Raw genomic sequence first — 16,582 nt, 5'->3', positions numbered from 1 at the left:
TAGTATTGTTTTGTTTACCTTTTATGGCTAACTTAAACTAGAGTCATGTTAAATTTAGTTTCATTATGTACCTTATATGATATCAAGAATTTCAAGTGATATAAAGTATAAACTTAAATATTGTAAGATTCAATCAATGACTTATATATAGAATTCACCATCATATACGTGATGGACAAAACCAGTCACCAGTGTACTCTTATATGCTTTTGCATAAAGATCTCATTTAGCTCTTAATACGTCTTCTGTTTATTTTTCATTCTTTTTGAACAGTGCTCTTCAAGCTTTTGTTTTATGAATAAAAATAAATTGGAGGAAGAAAAAGGGGTTGGGGAATTTTCAAAACCAAGGAATCTGAATCCTGAACATGAATGATATGTTCTCTAAGTTCTCACGACTGAACTATACAAATAAACATCTTATATTTGATTGAGCATTTTCGTTATCATTGTCATGTAGCATCCATCTTGTGTGAGAGTTTGACTGCTTACTTACGGAAAAACTTAGCATGAACACAGAAAGATACTTCTCATTCCTTTGGCATTGCAAATTGAAAAATCATACAAAGACATCATACAGTTATCTAATGATACTTTTTATAACATTCAACGGTAAAAAAAGAACTACATGGTTGCCCCTTGAGCCAAATAATAGGCAGAACATACGAGAGTTCTCCCTCCCTGTTGTGATATCCGTTGTATACTACCCTTAATGATTCTTTACAGCTTGTCAGCCTCCAAACGCCTGAATGGAACAGTTGCTGCTGTAACCATGTTCCCCCCTCTTCTTTAATTTACAGATACAAAACCTGCTTGGTCAGTAAGAATGAGTAAATAAACATTTTCCTTGAACTGGATGGCAGACGCAGACATTCTAACGGCAGCAAAAACAATTCTCCAGCACTCCATTTACACCTTAAGAAAATGTGAATCTTGAGAAAAGTGATAGGCCAGATCCTGAAGTATCACTTGCAGGAGTAGGTGGAACTTCCGTTGAGGTGTGATATGCCTGTTGACACTTCTGCATCTGCACTCAGGATGCAGAAAATTGTTTCATTTTCAGCCACCAAAAAGACAGAACTTTTGATTTTAAGAAAAAAGTTACTTATATTCTGTTGGCCATTAAAAGAAATTGCTGTAACATAAAAAAATTAATAAAAATAACTTTTGACTTCTCTAAGAGAGTTATATCAGAAAATTTATAAGGTTAATTTATGGATCAGCCTTTGTTTCAGTGGAACATATTCAGTCTTGTCGTAAAAGAACTTGGAAGTTATTTCAGAGCGATTTCCAATGAAAAAACCCTTAATTTTAATTTTTTATATGTAATAACATTGTACAGAGTGCACCCCTTTACTTGGCGCAAGTTCATTCCTAGTAACCATGAAGTCTTATCCTAAGATGCAAAGTAGAAGATGACAAAATTACCTCTTCTGGACTAAACTGAAGCAGCATTCCAATAACCGGAAGCAATACCTCAACTTCACCTGGTAAAATAGAATAGTCACGTTAATAGCTTCTCAATCTAGTTAATGAGTATAAAGGAGATAAAAGAAGGATTACTTTATTTTTTTTAAAAAAATAATACCAGTCTCAAGCAGCTTTAATATAACATTCTTCAAATATGTCATATCTACACCTTCCCTTTTCTTAGATCTTTCCATGTTGCGAAGCTCAGTCTTTAACATTGCCTCCTACAGTTAGAATATTTGGAAATTCATAAGCCTAGATTCTCATAAACAAAAACAACAAAAGTGTTATCCTACTTGGGGGGTCGATTGCATGGATCATTCAACACCATTCGACTAGGTTTCTATAAAGGTGTAATTAAAATAAAATAGTTCTAACGAATGCTCCTTTATCTGTTTATTTTTCAAGTCACAAATTAAAAAAATGTAGCAACAGAAAATTCCCCTACCAAAAAATTGCAAGCAATACATACAAGTACTATCTGAGAGACTTTTCCCTCAAAAAAGAACCTACTAAAATTATGGGATATCAGAGACAGAGTGAGGAAATGAAAAACAGAGACTAAATGCTCTGAATTTGATATTAACTTGATATATTACAATGCATATAATGTGATACCAAAATAAAAGTAATAATTTTTGTTTATTCTAATATTAGAACATAATCCTTAAGAAATCTGAAAACTAATCCTATGAGTTGGTCTAAGATACTCTAAATTATTCTTATGACATAAGCAAGATACTAAATTATATTTTTTTTCATATATCTTAACACTCCCCCACCAAGCTATAGCCTACTAAGACTTAAGGTTGCTACAAATAAGGCCTTTAAACACAACCTCAGCCCCGCCAAACATGCTGTTGGTTTAGACCAAGACTATCTGATGACAATCATTCCAGTGACTTCTTTTCACCAGTGATTCATACAACGATGAATTTGTTGTGCTGCATATTGGACTCGATAGGAATTGTACTAATGATGATTTCTCCTATCACATTGATATAGTAACGATTCATGAGGTGATGAATTTCTGCCTTTGTCATGTAACATTCCAACCAGCTCTCTAGGATGATATCAGATCCACCAAAACAATGAGAATAGGTGGGTTTTTGGGACTGAAGACTGGATGGGCAATAGTGTCTAGGACCAGAGAACACGGCTGAAGCCATGTCTAGGGCAAACACTGGTCAGGTTGCATTTAGGACAAGAATCAATGAGATTAGATTGTGTTCGAGATTAGTTATCAAAAAAATTGGTAAATATCTAGTTCCAATAACATGGTTATCAAAAAACAATATTGCACGTGAGATCAAGACCAAGGACAATAAAGATAAGGCCAGAATGCAACTGGATATGACAACAGAGAGAAGATGACACCAAACAGCACTGAAAATGTAAAGAGGATATATAGGGGACAACAATGGCACTATTGCAGGTTGACTCAATTATCCCATGACAGAGATCAAGTGGACTAAGTTACCCTCTTTTGTAGAAAGACATACCTTCTTACTTTAACTATAGTTTTTTGCTTAGTGGTAAGCATTTGATCCAACAATTAGTATCAAAGCTAAGGTCACGAATTAAATTTCAAGTGGGGCAATTATTAAGGGGGAGATTATTATAGGTTGCATCAATTGTCCTGGGATGAAGACAAAGTGGACCAAGCCACAATTAAACAGTTAGCTTCCTAACAAAACAATTGTTGAGGGAAAGATTTTTACAGGGTACATCAATTGTCCTGCGACAGAGACTAAGTAAAGGTCACAATTGAATCTAGTATTTGGATTGTTACACTCTTCAATATAAAAGTTGCACCTTGACTATTAGATATAATTTTTAGCCTAGTAGTATGCGCCCAATTTAACAGAGACAAGGTCAGCACTGCAAAAAGTAAGGAAAACAGTGACTGGATGCACTGTTACATGGAAAATAGTGACAATGCAGATGGAAATTGTGTTGGAGTAATTGCATGAGCATATGAGGTATCCAAGTTCAGATGAGATGAAACCAGCGGGGTTTGGCCAGAGTTTGGGGAGTGAATCTGATCTTGTGGTCAGCAACCTGAACTGGTGATGGCCAGTGGAAGAGCTGGAAAAGCAGCAAAAGGTGACCAGAAATGTGACAGAATAAAAAAAGTCAGCATGATATAAGCAAAAAGGGGCCATAAATGATGGCAGTCTTGGCGATACAATACTGGCAATGACCAAATGGGAGGTTCCAAAATGAGGCATGATAGGAAAGATGACTAATTTGAAGAAAGAATCATGAAATAAAGGCCTCAGAATTTTAGGAAACTCAACAGTGTAGTTGTTAGGATATAGGGTATTTGGGATATAAGGGTATAATGGGAAATGGGATTAGGATAGAAGGTAGAGGAATTGTATAAATAGATTGTTTGGATAGTTAGAAGGCAGTTTTTGGGTAGTTGATTTGTTAACAGGTTTAGTCCTGTGAAAGGGGTTATGCCCTTGTTTCTGTAAGTGTCCAGAGTATTCTTTTGTGAATAATATACAGTTTTGTTCCCATTCTTGTTATCTTTTTGTTCTGAGAGGTGGTTTAGAGGGTTCTTGACTAGGTTTCTTAATCGGAAACCTATCAATTGGTCCGACCTGCCGGATCCCAATTGGAGGAGTGAAGTACGTGCGTGATGGAGAGCAGAGTGTTGGCGGTAGAAGGTCAGCTGGAGGCGGTAGAGATTACGCTGGTCGAAACGAAGGCGAATATGGTCTTCTTGCGGCAGAACCAGGAGGCAATGTGCCGAGACATCCAAGCGATTCTAAAATTGTTGGGAGATCGCAAACAAGACCCACACGGGCCGCGCCGTGAGGGTAGTGAATCCTCCGTAAATGATAACGACGGCGGACCGGAAGGGGAAAGAGGAAGACGGGGAGTAGAGCGACAAGACGGATAAATTAATTGGAGAAAACGGGTAGAGTTACCCGTGTTCGAAGGTGGCAAACCGTGGAACTGGATCAGTAGGGCGGAAAAGTTCTTCGAGGTGCAGAGAGTGGACGAAGACGAGAAATTACAACTGGCTTTCATTAGTATGGAGGGGTATGCAGGGAGCTGGTTTTGATTTTGGAGAGAGAAAACCAAGAACCATTCTTGGGAAGGGTTGAAGAGAGCTTTGGGGATTAGGTTCGGGGGAGGAACGAGGGGAACCGTTTACGAGAAATTGTCGACCATCAAGCAGGTCGGAACGGTGGAGGATTATGTCAGAGAGTTCGAGACGCTGGTGGGACAGACATCCAAGATTCCAGAGGAGCAAATTATGGGTTACTTCATGGCGGGACTCCAGGAAGAGGTGGGAGACCATGTCAGGCCGCACGACCCACCAGACCTGATGACGGCGGTGCGGGTGGCGCGAGATGTGGAGAGATTTACAGTCTCGAGAAAGGAAGGAGGATCGACGCCCAAGAATCAAGGTGCGTGGGGACGATCGGCGGGGGCTGTTACGCGAGTAAAGTTCCAACACGATACGCAGAGTCAAGGAGGGCCACGGAAAGTGTCGGTTCTGTGAAGAAAGAGGCGACCCCCGAAGGCGGCGCCGAAAGAACCACTGAGAACTGGAGGGAAAGGAATACCCGCAACCTACCATATTCGGAGTACGTGAAAAGGAGAGAAGAGGGAAGATGCTTTCGGTGCGGAGGGCCTTTCAGCCCAGGTCATCGATGTCCAGAGCGGGGATTGCGAATGCTGATCTTGGCCGAAGAAGAGGAAAATGTGCCACCGCCCAAGCCCCCTGATTCGAATTGAAGGGCAAAGCCAGTGGGTAATCCAATGAGGAAGAAGAACCATGAGACCAAGCCTCCCCATTCCAACCTTGAGGACAAGGTTGTTCTGAAGAGGGGTGTAATGTTAGGATATAGGGTATTTGGGATATAAGGGTATAATGGGAAATGGAATTAGGATAGAAGGTAGAGGAATTGTATAAATAGATTGTTTGGATGGTTAGAAGGCAGTTTTTGGGTAGTTGATTTGTTAACAGGTTTAGTCCTGTGAAAGGGGTTATGCCCTTGTTTCTGTAAGTGTCCAGAGTATTCTTTTGTGAATAATACACAGTTTTGTTCCCATTCTTGTTATCTTTCTGTTCTGAGAGGTGGTTTAGAAGGTTCTTGACTAGGTTTCTTAATCGGAAACCTATCAGTAGTAGTGATAAAATAAGTCATGGAGGATGCTATTGCTCTAATACCAAGTAAAAGTTAACAGTTTTTAGGTACAGGGGGAGGAAAAAGATAGGGACAACACAAAGGAATGTTTTGATTTCTATTACCAAAAACTGTCATAATTTTTAAAAACTAAAAATATGAAAATTTGTTTGGTATTTTGCTTTTGAAAAACAGGGACACGACGTACAGAACTACAGGCCAAAATACAGGAAGGATGTACGATGCCTTTCAAAAGCCAATCCAGTCTATGCGTACATTTCAAATTGGGTCTATTTTTAAGTTTCACGGGTTATAAACAAATTATGTTGACACAGTATTCGATCTGACCTTGCTGAGAATTAGCTCAGAGACTCCATCGATAATGAGAAAACAGAGGAAGAGGAAGAAGATGAGAAAACATATCCCGGATGTTCTGTTTTTTTAGTTTTTAAAACACCTGTTTTGAAAACACATTTGAAAACTTAATAGACTTAATGTGAAAAATGTGTTGAGACAAGTACAATTGTTCTAGAAATAATATAAAACTACAAAGTGATAGGAGAATAGAAAAGACTATACATATTCTGAGATTGGTCTTAACTTGATAAGATGCTGTAACGTATTACGATATGGTACAAAAACAAAATGTACCAACCCTTACATATATCATAATCCTAACTAAGCAAGGAAATAAATCATGAGATAACAAGGAAATACAAAAACCAAGCTTAGGCAATAATAAGTAAATATGGAAACTAATACAGACATAACCAAAGATGCTCTAAATCATCCCTAACAAATAATCAAAATATTATTAGACATTTTTCTTATGTCATATCAAACAATTGCAAACAGCAAAAATTTCTATGAAAGGCTACAAGTTTTTCAGCTAAAGTGCCTAGGATTGTTGGATCAGTTGCGGAAAACTGAATTCAGTCAATGAACAATTCAGTCTGTTCCACTTATCAACCTTATGTTTTTAATTATAAAACAGTGACCCTTTAACTTGCTTAACGTATCTATATTCAATACCAGCAATAGTGAATACTTCAATACATATATGTGAAGTATCAAGTGTCCATGCCTTTAAAAGAAGTTACGTAAAGCAAAAACAACTACATAGGAGATATATAAGCATGTATAATATAGAAGTATATCTCTCGATGAACCAAAAAGGGTAATTGTTTTTGTGAATGATTACAAGACAGGAATGAGATTGATATCATTCCCATTTTAAGACATAAAAAACTTATATATGATGACAGTGATTTATAAATGCAATTTTGATTTTAGTAATGTCCAAGTATATTCTTAATTTGAATTTGTAGAACTGCAATTATATATTTATCTCTTTACGGATTCACACACCTGCATATGTGTAGACGTGTACGGTACATGTATTGTATCATACATAATTTTAGAATAATTGTATAGGCATATGCGATACGCATAACACACTCATGCATAGTAAAGCATGCCATTAGCAGCATCACTTGTCTGCCCTTTAGCACTCTAAAAGGTAAAGTTTTCGTTTTTCAAGTCTTTAGGGAATCTATGATGTAAAATCAAAATAGAACTTCAGTTTTAAATAAACATAGAAAACTACTAGTCCAGCAATTAAAGAAACCTTTTAAGGGACATTTATGAAATATTTTCATATGGAAATACAATTACAAAACTTTGGCACATATAAATACCTGTTGGTTGTGGAGACGATTCTCATGTTCAAGCTCTTCAATTTCTTCCTAAAACACCAACAGTATATCATGTAGTATTGCAAATGAAAGAGAGAAGACCAGATGGGTGATGAAATAGATGTTCCAAAAATGTCAACACATACTTGAAGAGCTAAAATATGACGCTGTGACTGTGCTAACTCCTCCTCTCTTTGCGCTTGTTGTCTAGCCAAAAGCTGAAATTATGACAGAATATTTATTGAAAAAAAGATGAAATGATAGAATCTAAAAAAAAATACGGAATACATGCAATAGAATCTGAAAGAAATAGTTTTGTATATTTTGAATTAAAAACCTCTCCTCAAGTTCCAGAACATTCCCCCCTCAAAAAACTAACAGAGAGATGGTGAGATCACTAAAACAGTTGTTTTTTTCTCTCAAATCTGACCAAAGTGCTACGCACTACTTCCAAAATAGAGGAAAAAAACAACAAAACATTACAGATAAATGATTTAAACTGAAAAGTGAGAATGAAAAGAGCTATACCAGAATTTGCTGTTCTGCAGCAGAGGGGCTTAAATTTGTTGAATCCAATTTATGTGAGGCTGTAAATAACAGTTGAAGAAAGAAATGTCACTACCACCCCTAAATGTTTGATTTGTGAAAGAATTTAACAACAGTATGATAAAATATCCGTAACATTGAAGAGATGCTTAAAATAAACTTTGCAAATGGAACAACTTCTGTCGTAATAAATAATTTAATACCTGTTGTGTAAGAATCATTTTGATCGACCTGACATCATTTGACAGCATTGTGAAAGCAGCAAAATGAAAATACCAGACCATGAAATGAATACAGGATCAATCTCTTAAATCTCATGATATTGAAAAAGCTGATAAAGAAACATACTAGTGGTCTTGATTGAAGAGACTGGCGAAGGTTTTTATTTTCATCTAAAAGTCTGGATATTTCATAATCTTTCTCCTCAATCGTCCTATCAGCAAGATCATGAAATGAAGTGTGCTCTTCCTAAAAGTTAAAGATTCAATTAGCTCAACAGACAGGAATGGGGAGGCCATACACAGGTTTAATGATATGCAGATTACCTTCAGTTTTTTAAATCGTTGTTTGAGCTCTTCCAATTCCTTTTGCTTATCTTTTGTGGCAGTTGCTTCATTTTCAGCCTTAATTGCCTCACATTTGACTGCAAAGTTTGATCTCAGTTAACATCCTATACAAAACTCATAGACAGGAGAATCAAAGAAGGTATAGGTAACTATTTAACAAAGTAGCAGAGTGCACTACTTCTCCATGTTTCTTCTACATTTTGAAGACTTAGTCCCCATTCCTCTTTCTCTTTTAGGTGCTGAGCATTAACTGAGTCAAGCTTTATTTCCAAGCTCCTTATCTGTTGCTTGACATTTTCAAGGGTTGTGTCTCTGAAAATCATAAAATGAGAGGTTGTGATTGCTCCACACTCAACAGTAAGAAGGGAATTACTATAGTGTATCCAACTTTTTACCCAAACCATAAGCACAAATCAATGACATATGCAATTTTTTCACAAAATCAGTTACTTCCGAGTCATCTTTTCCTTCCAACTATATGCTCGTAATTATCTAGTATTCAAAATCAGGTGAACAAACCATAAAGATTTGTCAATATATATGACACCTTTCTGCAAGTTCCTTCTCATGATTAGCCATAGCAGATTGAAGATCTTGAAGAACTTTATCCCTTTCTTCTGTTATTGATAAGACTTCATTTTCAACCTCCTGAAGAAAATTAAGAATGTAATTGGTGATTAATTTACATACGCTACTTGAACAATGTCTTCTACAAAAGACTGAAAATGTACTTTCAGAGTTTCCTCTAGAGCTCTGAGTTGTTCAGAATCTTTAGCAGCCACCAGTTCAGCATCTTTCTTTTGAAGAAGTGCATGTGCACGAACTTTGTATGAAGAAAATTCCTTTTCTAGAGAGCGGATCTGCAGAGACACAAAAACCCACGTCAAACATCAGACATGTAGTTTTGTAAATGATTTGTCTTGTCTTTGTATGTCTGCTGACAAGGGACTAATCAGCAACCATTCAAGGGATAGCACTATCTTGTCAATTATAGGCTGCATTGTTAAGAAATATAAAGAGATGAAAATATCAGATTCTTTAAAGTAATAACTATCTTGCCATCCTAGTAGTGTCAATTCTATGACAAATCATTACAACAAAAAACTCAAATTGCACCAATTTACTATTACTCAACAATACCAGATACAACTTAGAAACAGGATTGTCTCCTAGAACAAGGATTCTATATGACAACTGTTAGTAGTGGACTTTAAGCCTAACTCAACCCCACAAAACCGGCTTGTAAGGTGAGGTTTGCACCTCACTTATATATTATAATTTAGCCTTATCTCTAGTCGATGTGGGACTTCCAACAACAACAAATTATTACATAAAATACTTTCTAATTTACGTAAGAAAATATGCTGAAGCTCAATAAAACTCTTTAAGCTACAAGAACAAGCTATAGATCAACATTGATTTAGTTTGTTTAATTTACTCCAAGTTTATTACTAATGGAAGTATAAGTAGAACCTCTTCTTTAGCAGCCAACAATTCCACATCTCTCATATTGAGGATCCTTGTTTGGGCAGATACCTCTGATTCTAGCTGACCTGACAATTGTCAAAAGCATAAATAAGCATATTAAAATGAATGAGAAATCTTATAGAAATAGAAGGATCAAAATGTACTTCTTATTTTGGCTACTTCAACTTCTGCATGTATGCAGTTGCTCTGTGCAATGTCGAGTTTTGCTTTGAGTGCTTGCGAAGCAGTCTCCCAGCTTTCCCTTTCTTTTTCCTGAACACACCACAAATAAAGATTAAAGCACCCAAATTACAAAAACAGTTAAGTATTAAATTTAGAAACAAAAAGACCTCCAAATTTCCAAACATTCCCATTTCTCTTCAAACACTCCTCCTTTATGCCTATGCAAAAGTGAGTTCCAGTAAAAGGCACCCCATAGGGTAAAAACCACAAATTTCTTCCACTTGCGAAGGGATAGAACATTTGTGACAAGTAAATTAACATATGTAAAAATTAAAGACCATTCTCTGAAAGATAAATCATAGAGGAATTTAATTAAGTGATTAAACATCTAAAATAAGTGTTTCAGTTAACTAACTTCTGAGAAGTCAATGCCCCATGGACAACTTCATTCCTGATCGTACAAGCATAATTTTAGGGGAAAGCTCAACCCAAATTATTAGTTAAGGAAATCATTTATCCGTTTCAACAAATGCACCTAGAAATAAATGCATCGTTTAAATTTGCATAAAAATTAAGTGATCAATAAATTACAATTCTAGATGCTTCCATGTCTACGAGACACCAAAATTGATGAGTAGAATAAGTGACAAAATGTCCCTATATAGTTATTTAGTCAGTTACTGAGTGGATTCAAGTTCAAGTTATATATAGTGACATACACAATAGTTAATGAGACATTACACACAATGATGTAATTTTGCATGCTTTATTTTCTATTAATTTTAAAATTGAATTTATGCATTATTGAACTGATTTTGTACGTTGCTTAAATGTAAAGGTAAAAAAAATGCCAGATATATGCAAATATCATAACAAACACTCTTTTTTAAGGAAAAGGGAGAAAAGGAAGAGAAATCAACACAAAGTGGAACACTAATTTACTCATTCAGAAGTCAGGAGGACCATACATGCTCCTCTTTTAGGTGAGAAAGCTCCCCTTTCACACTTTCCACCACCGCTCTGAGTCGTGCTGCTTCCCCGGTTGATGCTGCTTCCATCTCTGCAATTCTGGATTCTTTTTCTGCAACTAGAACCTGGAGGCATTAGTGAATGGAGCAAGGTTAGGTCATCAGCTAGAAACTTCTGGCATGTTCAGGAGCACATTTACTTATAGATGAAATGAGTGGCACCACTTAATCAATGCAGAAAATAAATTTTATTGTCTATTACGACTCTTAATTATCTATAAAACTAGCCCATAACTTAATATTCCTGAGAGAATTTAACTTGTTAAATATGTAAGACACTATCTGCTACAAATACACACAATTTTATATGAATTGTTGAATTTAAATTCAAGTTAAATATTCAAGAAAAGAATACATGCTAGACAATAACAAACTTGTATGAAATGCCCAAGAATAAGAAACCCATCAGCTGCTGCAGCTCATCCTCAAATGTGTCCAATTCAGATTAATTCAAGGCCTAGTAACAGCTCAAAGGAAAAAGCTTGAACCTTAACAAAATTAGATTGGTTGGTGGTTTCTGATCCCAAACTCACCTACAACCTTGAGCCCTAACAGGCATTTATTCAAAAGAAGCTGCTCACTAAAATAGCCAACCATAAACAGCTCTATATGAATAAATCATAAAAATTTGCAAATCAGCACTCCTTCAACCAGCTCATGGAACAAAATTTTCAACTCAGAAAAGCATCCTTTTTTCCCCATCTTGAAACACAACAAGTATGGAAAGAGCTCATGACCAACGAACTAACCTGCAGTGAAGAAATAGACTCAGCTGCCTTACTTCTGTCAGACAATGCATCATTAAGTTGAGCCTCCAAACTCTCTATATTCTGCACAAATAAATATCAAGTTGAAGTCAAAGCACAACTAGATTCTAAATACAAAGAACAGATTATATAATTTAACCTTTTATTCAGAAAAAGAAGAAATTTGGCGAGGGCTAAAAGAATGTATAAGGATATGGTGTCCTCTTAAAAGATAAAGTATGAAAACAGTCAGCCAAAAATGCTAGAGCACATGTACCTTTTGGTGCTTAGCAGAGAGCTCAACTAGTGCAGCTTGCCTTTTTTCTTCAGCAGCCTGAAGCAACACTCTCATATCCTCCAACATCTGAGTTACCAATTTTATTCAAGGAACATAGTTATATATAACTACTTTTAAATTATGTGGTACCAAATGAACATACCCAAAAGTTTCATGACAGTTATTGCTGCAGACAAAAGTGGAAAAAATAGGACTCAGTCCAGAACACCACTCAAAGTAACGGGGTAGACACATGATCCAATGAAAAGGCAAATATGAATATATTTTGGCCCACACGTAATTTTGTACTTGAGAAACAATTTGGGTATACAATTCAGTTTGCTTAGTTTGAACAAGTCAAACGCAAATCATTTTGTTTATTTAGTTTACAACCATAAATAGATAATGCAGTTAAGTTACATACACAAACATCCACATGAGACAGTTGCCATAATCAGACATCATCAAGAAAGAGCACGAATAAATGTACAGGAGATCTTATATAGAATTGTGTTTATATATACATATCGAGACCTAAAAGAAATAAACCACTTCAATAATGAAAATGAAAAAAGTGTGTACCTGTTCCTTTTCTGCAAGTGATTGTTGCAATGCTTCAAGAGCACTCTCTTTAGGTTGCAATGAACGCTTTAAATCTTCAATGGTATCTCGAAGACTATGCAACATACATTTTTACATCAATAATTATAAATGGGTGTTAGAGTGAGTATATACATAGGGTCTGATTGGAAAAGTTTCTCTATAAGGATTTCTGAGAGAAAAATACAAAGAAAAAAATGAAATTGTTTTCTCTGTAAGTTAAAATCAGTTATGCACAAACTAATTTGTAGAAGCTCTTATATAACTTCTCCATATTTTTATTTAAACTTGTGCATAAACTAATTTTAACTAATGGAAAAGTCAATTTCATTTTTTCTTTATATTTTTCTCTCTAAGAAAAGTCAATTTGTAGAAACCCAACCAAACAGGTCCATAGTCTATAGTGGAGTCTAGTCACATACATTAGTTATGACATATTATAGCATATTTATAACAAACATTCTTAGGAAATCACTAATCAATATGGAACAATGAACCCAACAAATATGACAAAAAACACTACCTCTCATGCATGTGTGCCTTTCTTTGCAAGTCATAATTAAAATTTAAAATGAAAAGAAGTAAAACCAGCAATGCATGAATAAAAAATCGGTTGAAATGAAAGCTGGTAGAAGTTGTTGCAATTAGACCATTGCAGCACAAATAACCTTTAAATGAGGTGTGGATGAACTATTACTTGCACCATTTATTATTTCTCATATCAGTCTTACAGAGAAAGATAATTGAGAAAATAACTTCACATGAAACAAAACTAAAGAGGCACAAGTTTCCAACTAATGGATGTACTCATTAATCATCATGGTGAAAAGTAAATTGGTGTCCTTACTTGTTGTTTGCACTTCTTAGTTGTTGTCTATCACCATCCATGGCTTTCAATGCCTCATTTGCTTGCTTCCTGGTACGCTCTAATTCTTGTTGCATTGCTAACTGTTGGGATGATGCTCGCTCTGCAATTTCATTCACCTCAGAGAAACGGGCCTCAATATCATCTTTTTCCTGTGAATGAAATTTCCCAAGTAAGACTAAACACATAAATTAATTCAATGAAGTTCCGTTAGAGTGTAAGTTGTTTCAATGGATTTTGCTGAAGTACTAAACAAGAACTTCCTGACTTATTGTGCTTACATAAGAATTCCAGGGTCCAGAGTTCATCATTAAAAGACAGCCAATGTACTCTCTTTACAAAATTTCTATCATAAGACAGTAATACGATTTACAAAGACCATTAATTAGGCTGCATTGCACAAATTTTAGAGGGAGGAATGGAAGAGCTTAAGTATGGCAACTAGATCAGCAGTTTGTGAAAAAAGATTGTATAAGTAGTACCGCTTCTAGAAAATATACACAATATCAGCACAAAAAAATTAAAAGGAAATAATGTAGAATCACCTTTTGAATTTCTTGAATACGCTGTTTTGCTCGCTTGTGAAGCCTATTAAACTTGGAGTCAAGTTCAGAATACTTCTCATCACGCTCTTTTATTTCTTGGTCCAACTTCGTTTGAGCTACACAAGAAAAGATAATGCAATGCATTCATTCCTTCTACGAAAGATAAAGCCGTTTGGAGCAATGTTAATTTTCTTTAGCATGTATGATATCAGGAGCCACTACACATTTTGTTTATATTTATACATTCTTAAACTGCAAGAAGAAAAATAATTCAATCTGTAGGTGAAGGAATCGGTCTTAGAGGCAAAACTGGCTTCCGAGCAAGTAATAATACAAACAGTAACATTTAATGTAAGTCAAGTTGGTTTATTTATAATTGATGAATCACTCTCACTGTTTAACACAATCATAACCATACCTTCTGCAAGCTTTTCAGAGAGCTCCTGGCCCTTTGCTTCTGCCTCTGAGTATGCCACTTGAAGATGCTTCAAAGCCTCCTCTGATGCAATTCTTGTTTGCTTTTCTTCCAGAAATTCTTTATTCAACAATAGTATTTTTTCCTTTAGTTCTTTCACAATGTCAGAATCCCCATCTTCTAAGCCACCAACTCCTTTCTGTATACTAGAATCACTATGTACACTGTTTACAATTTTCAATCCCTCAAACTGGGACTTTAAGTAGTCATTCTGAAACCTGAGGTCCATAACCATTTCTAGAAGCTGATCGTCAGTATCAGCAGGACCTTGATTACCATCAGACAATCCATTTTCCAATACAATATTTCCATTGCTTCCATCTTCGTAATGATGATCCTCATCAGGAAAATGCTCCTCAGGTCTAACAGAATCTTCCGCGTGAGTGTCCATCATTCCACCAGTATCCCCTTCACCCGATGCAATCGACCTCTTGCAGCACAGGTCTTACCAGCATAAGCTGCAATTGGACAGTCATTAACCATGATGAACACACTGTGTTACGAAATACAGACACAAACTTACAACCGCGCATTGATTCATAATCACTTAAAGATTTGCAAATTAAAGAGCATAACATCCACACGCACGTATTATTTAAAAATTCAATCACAAATCCGAAAGGCAAATGGAACATTAAAATATTTCAATTACTTCCACTTGACCATTGAAATGCTCCACACATGAAAACCCATACAGTCGAATCAATCACGATTTTTCACCATAAGAAATAAGCAGGTTACCAAATCAGCTAGAGAGAACGTAAAACAGAGCTAATTCTGGTGGCATTTGATTCTCCTCCTAAAATACTTTGTGATGCGTGCAACAGAATTGGAATTCAATGCGAAACAAGTAACGTCGTTGAATTAGAATAGATATCCAAGAATGAAGGTTCCACAATTGAATGTACCTGAGTGTAGCGAACCTGTGTTACAGAATGAATGATAGACAGAATTTGGCAAATAAAAGACGCAGAATCGATTTGAAGGCGAGAAGCGCCGGTGGAGGTGAGATCGCCGGTGGCAAAACGGATCTCACGCCGGCGTGCAAGCGAAGGAGAGCAGAAAACGTTGCCGTTTCAGAATGTCCCTGACACTGACTAATACAAACTTGGGAAGAGGATTTGGATCCAGAATAAGGATGTAATATTTTCATTCCACAAGGGTATTTGAGTAATCTGCTCGTACTGATTTTCGGCTTTTAGAAATTTAAAATTTAGATTAAAATGTACTTATCACGCTTCCATATTTGTAAGAAATAAATATTTAATAAAAAATTATTACACTTAACTACTCAAAGTACATTTACAAGGAAAAACTAGGCCAAAATAAAAGGTTAATAATGGGAGGAGTATAATTCAAATACTATGAGTTTATTTTGAAAAATGTATTGACTTAAACAAAATATAAAGACAAACACACAAAAATAAAATAATTATAATACTTTATTTAAATTTCTAAATAAGTTCATGTCAAAAATATTTATATTATGGGTAGATTTTATTTAAAAACTACAAAATAAAAATATAAGAACCGTAGTATATTAGGTTTTCTTGTAGTATTTGTAATATTTTATTTAAAAAGAACTGTATTTTATCTTTGTATTACATTGAATAAATATTCTTAATGACTATAAATTATAATAAAATATGTAAATTACATTATAATTAAAACATATAAGACATAGAAAATATCATTTTAATTATAATAAATAATTTATATTGTTATTTTTAATAAGTGATGTTTTCTTAAAAAATATTAAAACTGATAAAATAGAAAAAAAAATTACATTAAACTATTCAGATAACGTTAAACAAAGCATATGCATGTTAATAAGAAAACAAATCATATGTATATTCAGGGTATAGTTACATCTAGTTATATCACTTATTAAATTATTTATTTGGTGTCAAGAAACAAGAGGATATATTATATGTGAAATTCTCCTCTCCATTAAGCATAATATTTTGTTGGAG

The 16,582-nt window shown here is 35.2% G+C and overlaps 1 protein-coding gene across 3 annotated transcripts; it reads right to left on the bottom strand.

The window, feature by feature from the left end:
* Window positions 1-509: 509 nt before the first annotated feature.
* On the bottom strand, window positions 510-15,725 carry LOC108335807 (protein GRIP). 3 transcript variants are annotated; one of them, XM_052869604.1, is made up of 23 exons: window positions 15,518-15,724; window positions 14,553-15,067; window positions 14,135-14,250; window positions 13,572-13,741; window positions 12,707-12,800; window positions 12,125-12,211; window positions 11,851-11,931; window positions 11,042-11,167; window positions 10,055-10,163; window positions 9,897-9,976; window positions 9,155-9,283; window positions 8,971-9,071; window positions 8,602-8,735; window positions 8,403-8,500; window positions 8,206-8,325; window positions 8,061-8,088; window positions 7,840-7,898; window positions 7,458-7,529; window positions 7,315-7,362; window positions 1,588-1,693; window positions 1,428-1,486; window positions 915-1,026; window positions 510-808 (listed from the first exon to the last, which is right to left on the bottom strand). In XM_052869604.1, exons 2-22 carry the CDS (start codon window positions 15,001-15,003, stop codon window positions 916-918), a joined length of 2,379 nt encoding a protein of 792 aa, XP_052725564.1. In that variant the 5' UTR covers window positions 15,004-15,067; window positions 15,518-15,724; the 3' UTR covers window positions 510-808; window position 915. The 3 variants fall into 3 exon arrangements, with proteins under 3 accessions (XP_052725564.1, XP_052725565.1, XP_017427464.1); XM_052869605.1 differs by lacking the exon at window positions 915-1,026 and having other exon boundaries at window positions 15,518-15,725; XM_017571975.2 differs by having other exon boundaries at window positions 510-1,026.
* Window positions 15,726-16,582: the final 857 nt, after the last annotated feature.

Source organism: Vigna angularis, chromosome 10, assembly GCF_016808095.1.
Source record: "Vigna angularis cultivar LongXiaoDou No.4 chromosome 10, ASM1680809v1, whole genome shotgun sequence".
Taxonomy (NCBI): domain Eukaryota; kingdom Viridiplantae; phylum Streptophyta; class Magnoliopsida; order Fabales; family Fabaceae; genus Vigna; species Vigna angularis.
Note: the sequence above shows the minus strand (reverse complement) of the source record. Positions and strands in the feature narration are given on the sequence as shown.

Coding starts and splice junctions, on each gene's coding strand:
- LOC108335807 (XM_017571975.2), bottom strand. CDS start 15,003: ATGATGGACACTCACGCGGAAGATTCTGTTAGACCTGAGGAGCATTTT. Junction 8,736..8,970: donor GAGAAGGAACTTGCAGAAAG/GTGTCATATATA, acceptor TATGATTTTCAG/AGACACAACCCTTGAAAATG. Junction 7,363..7,457: donor GTCATATTTTAGCTCTTCAA/GTATGTGTTGAC, acceptor TTGGTGTTTTAG/GAAGAAATTGAAGAGCTTGA.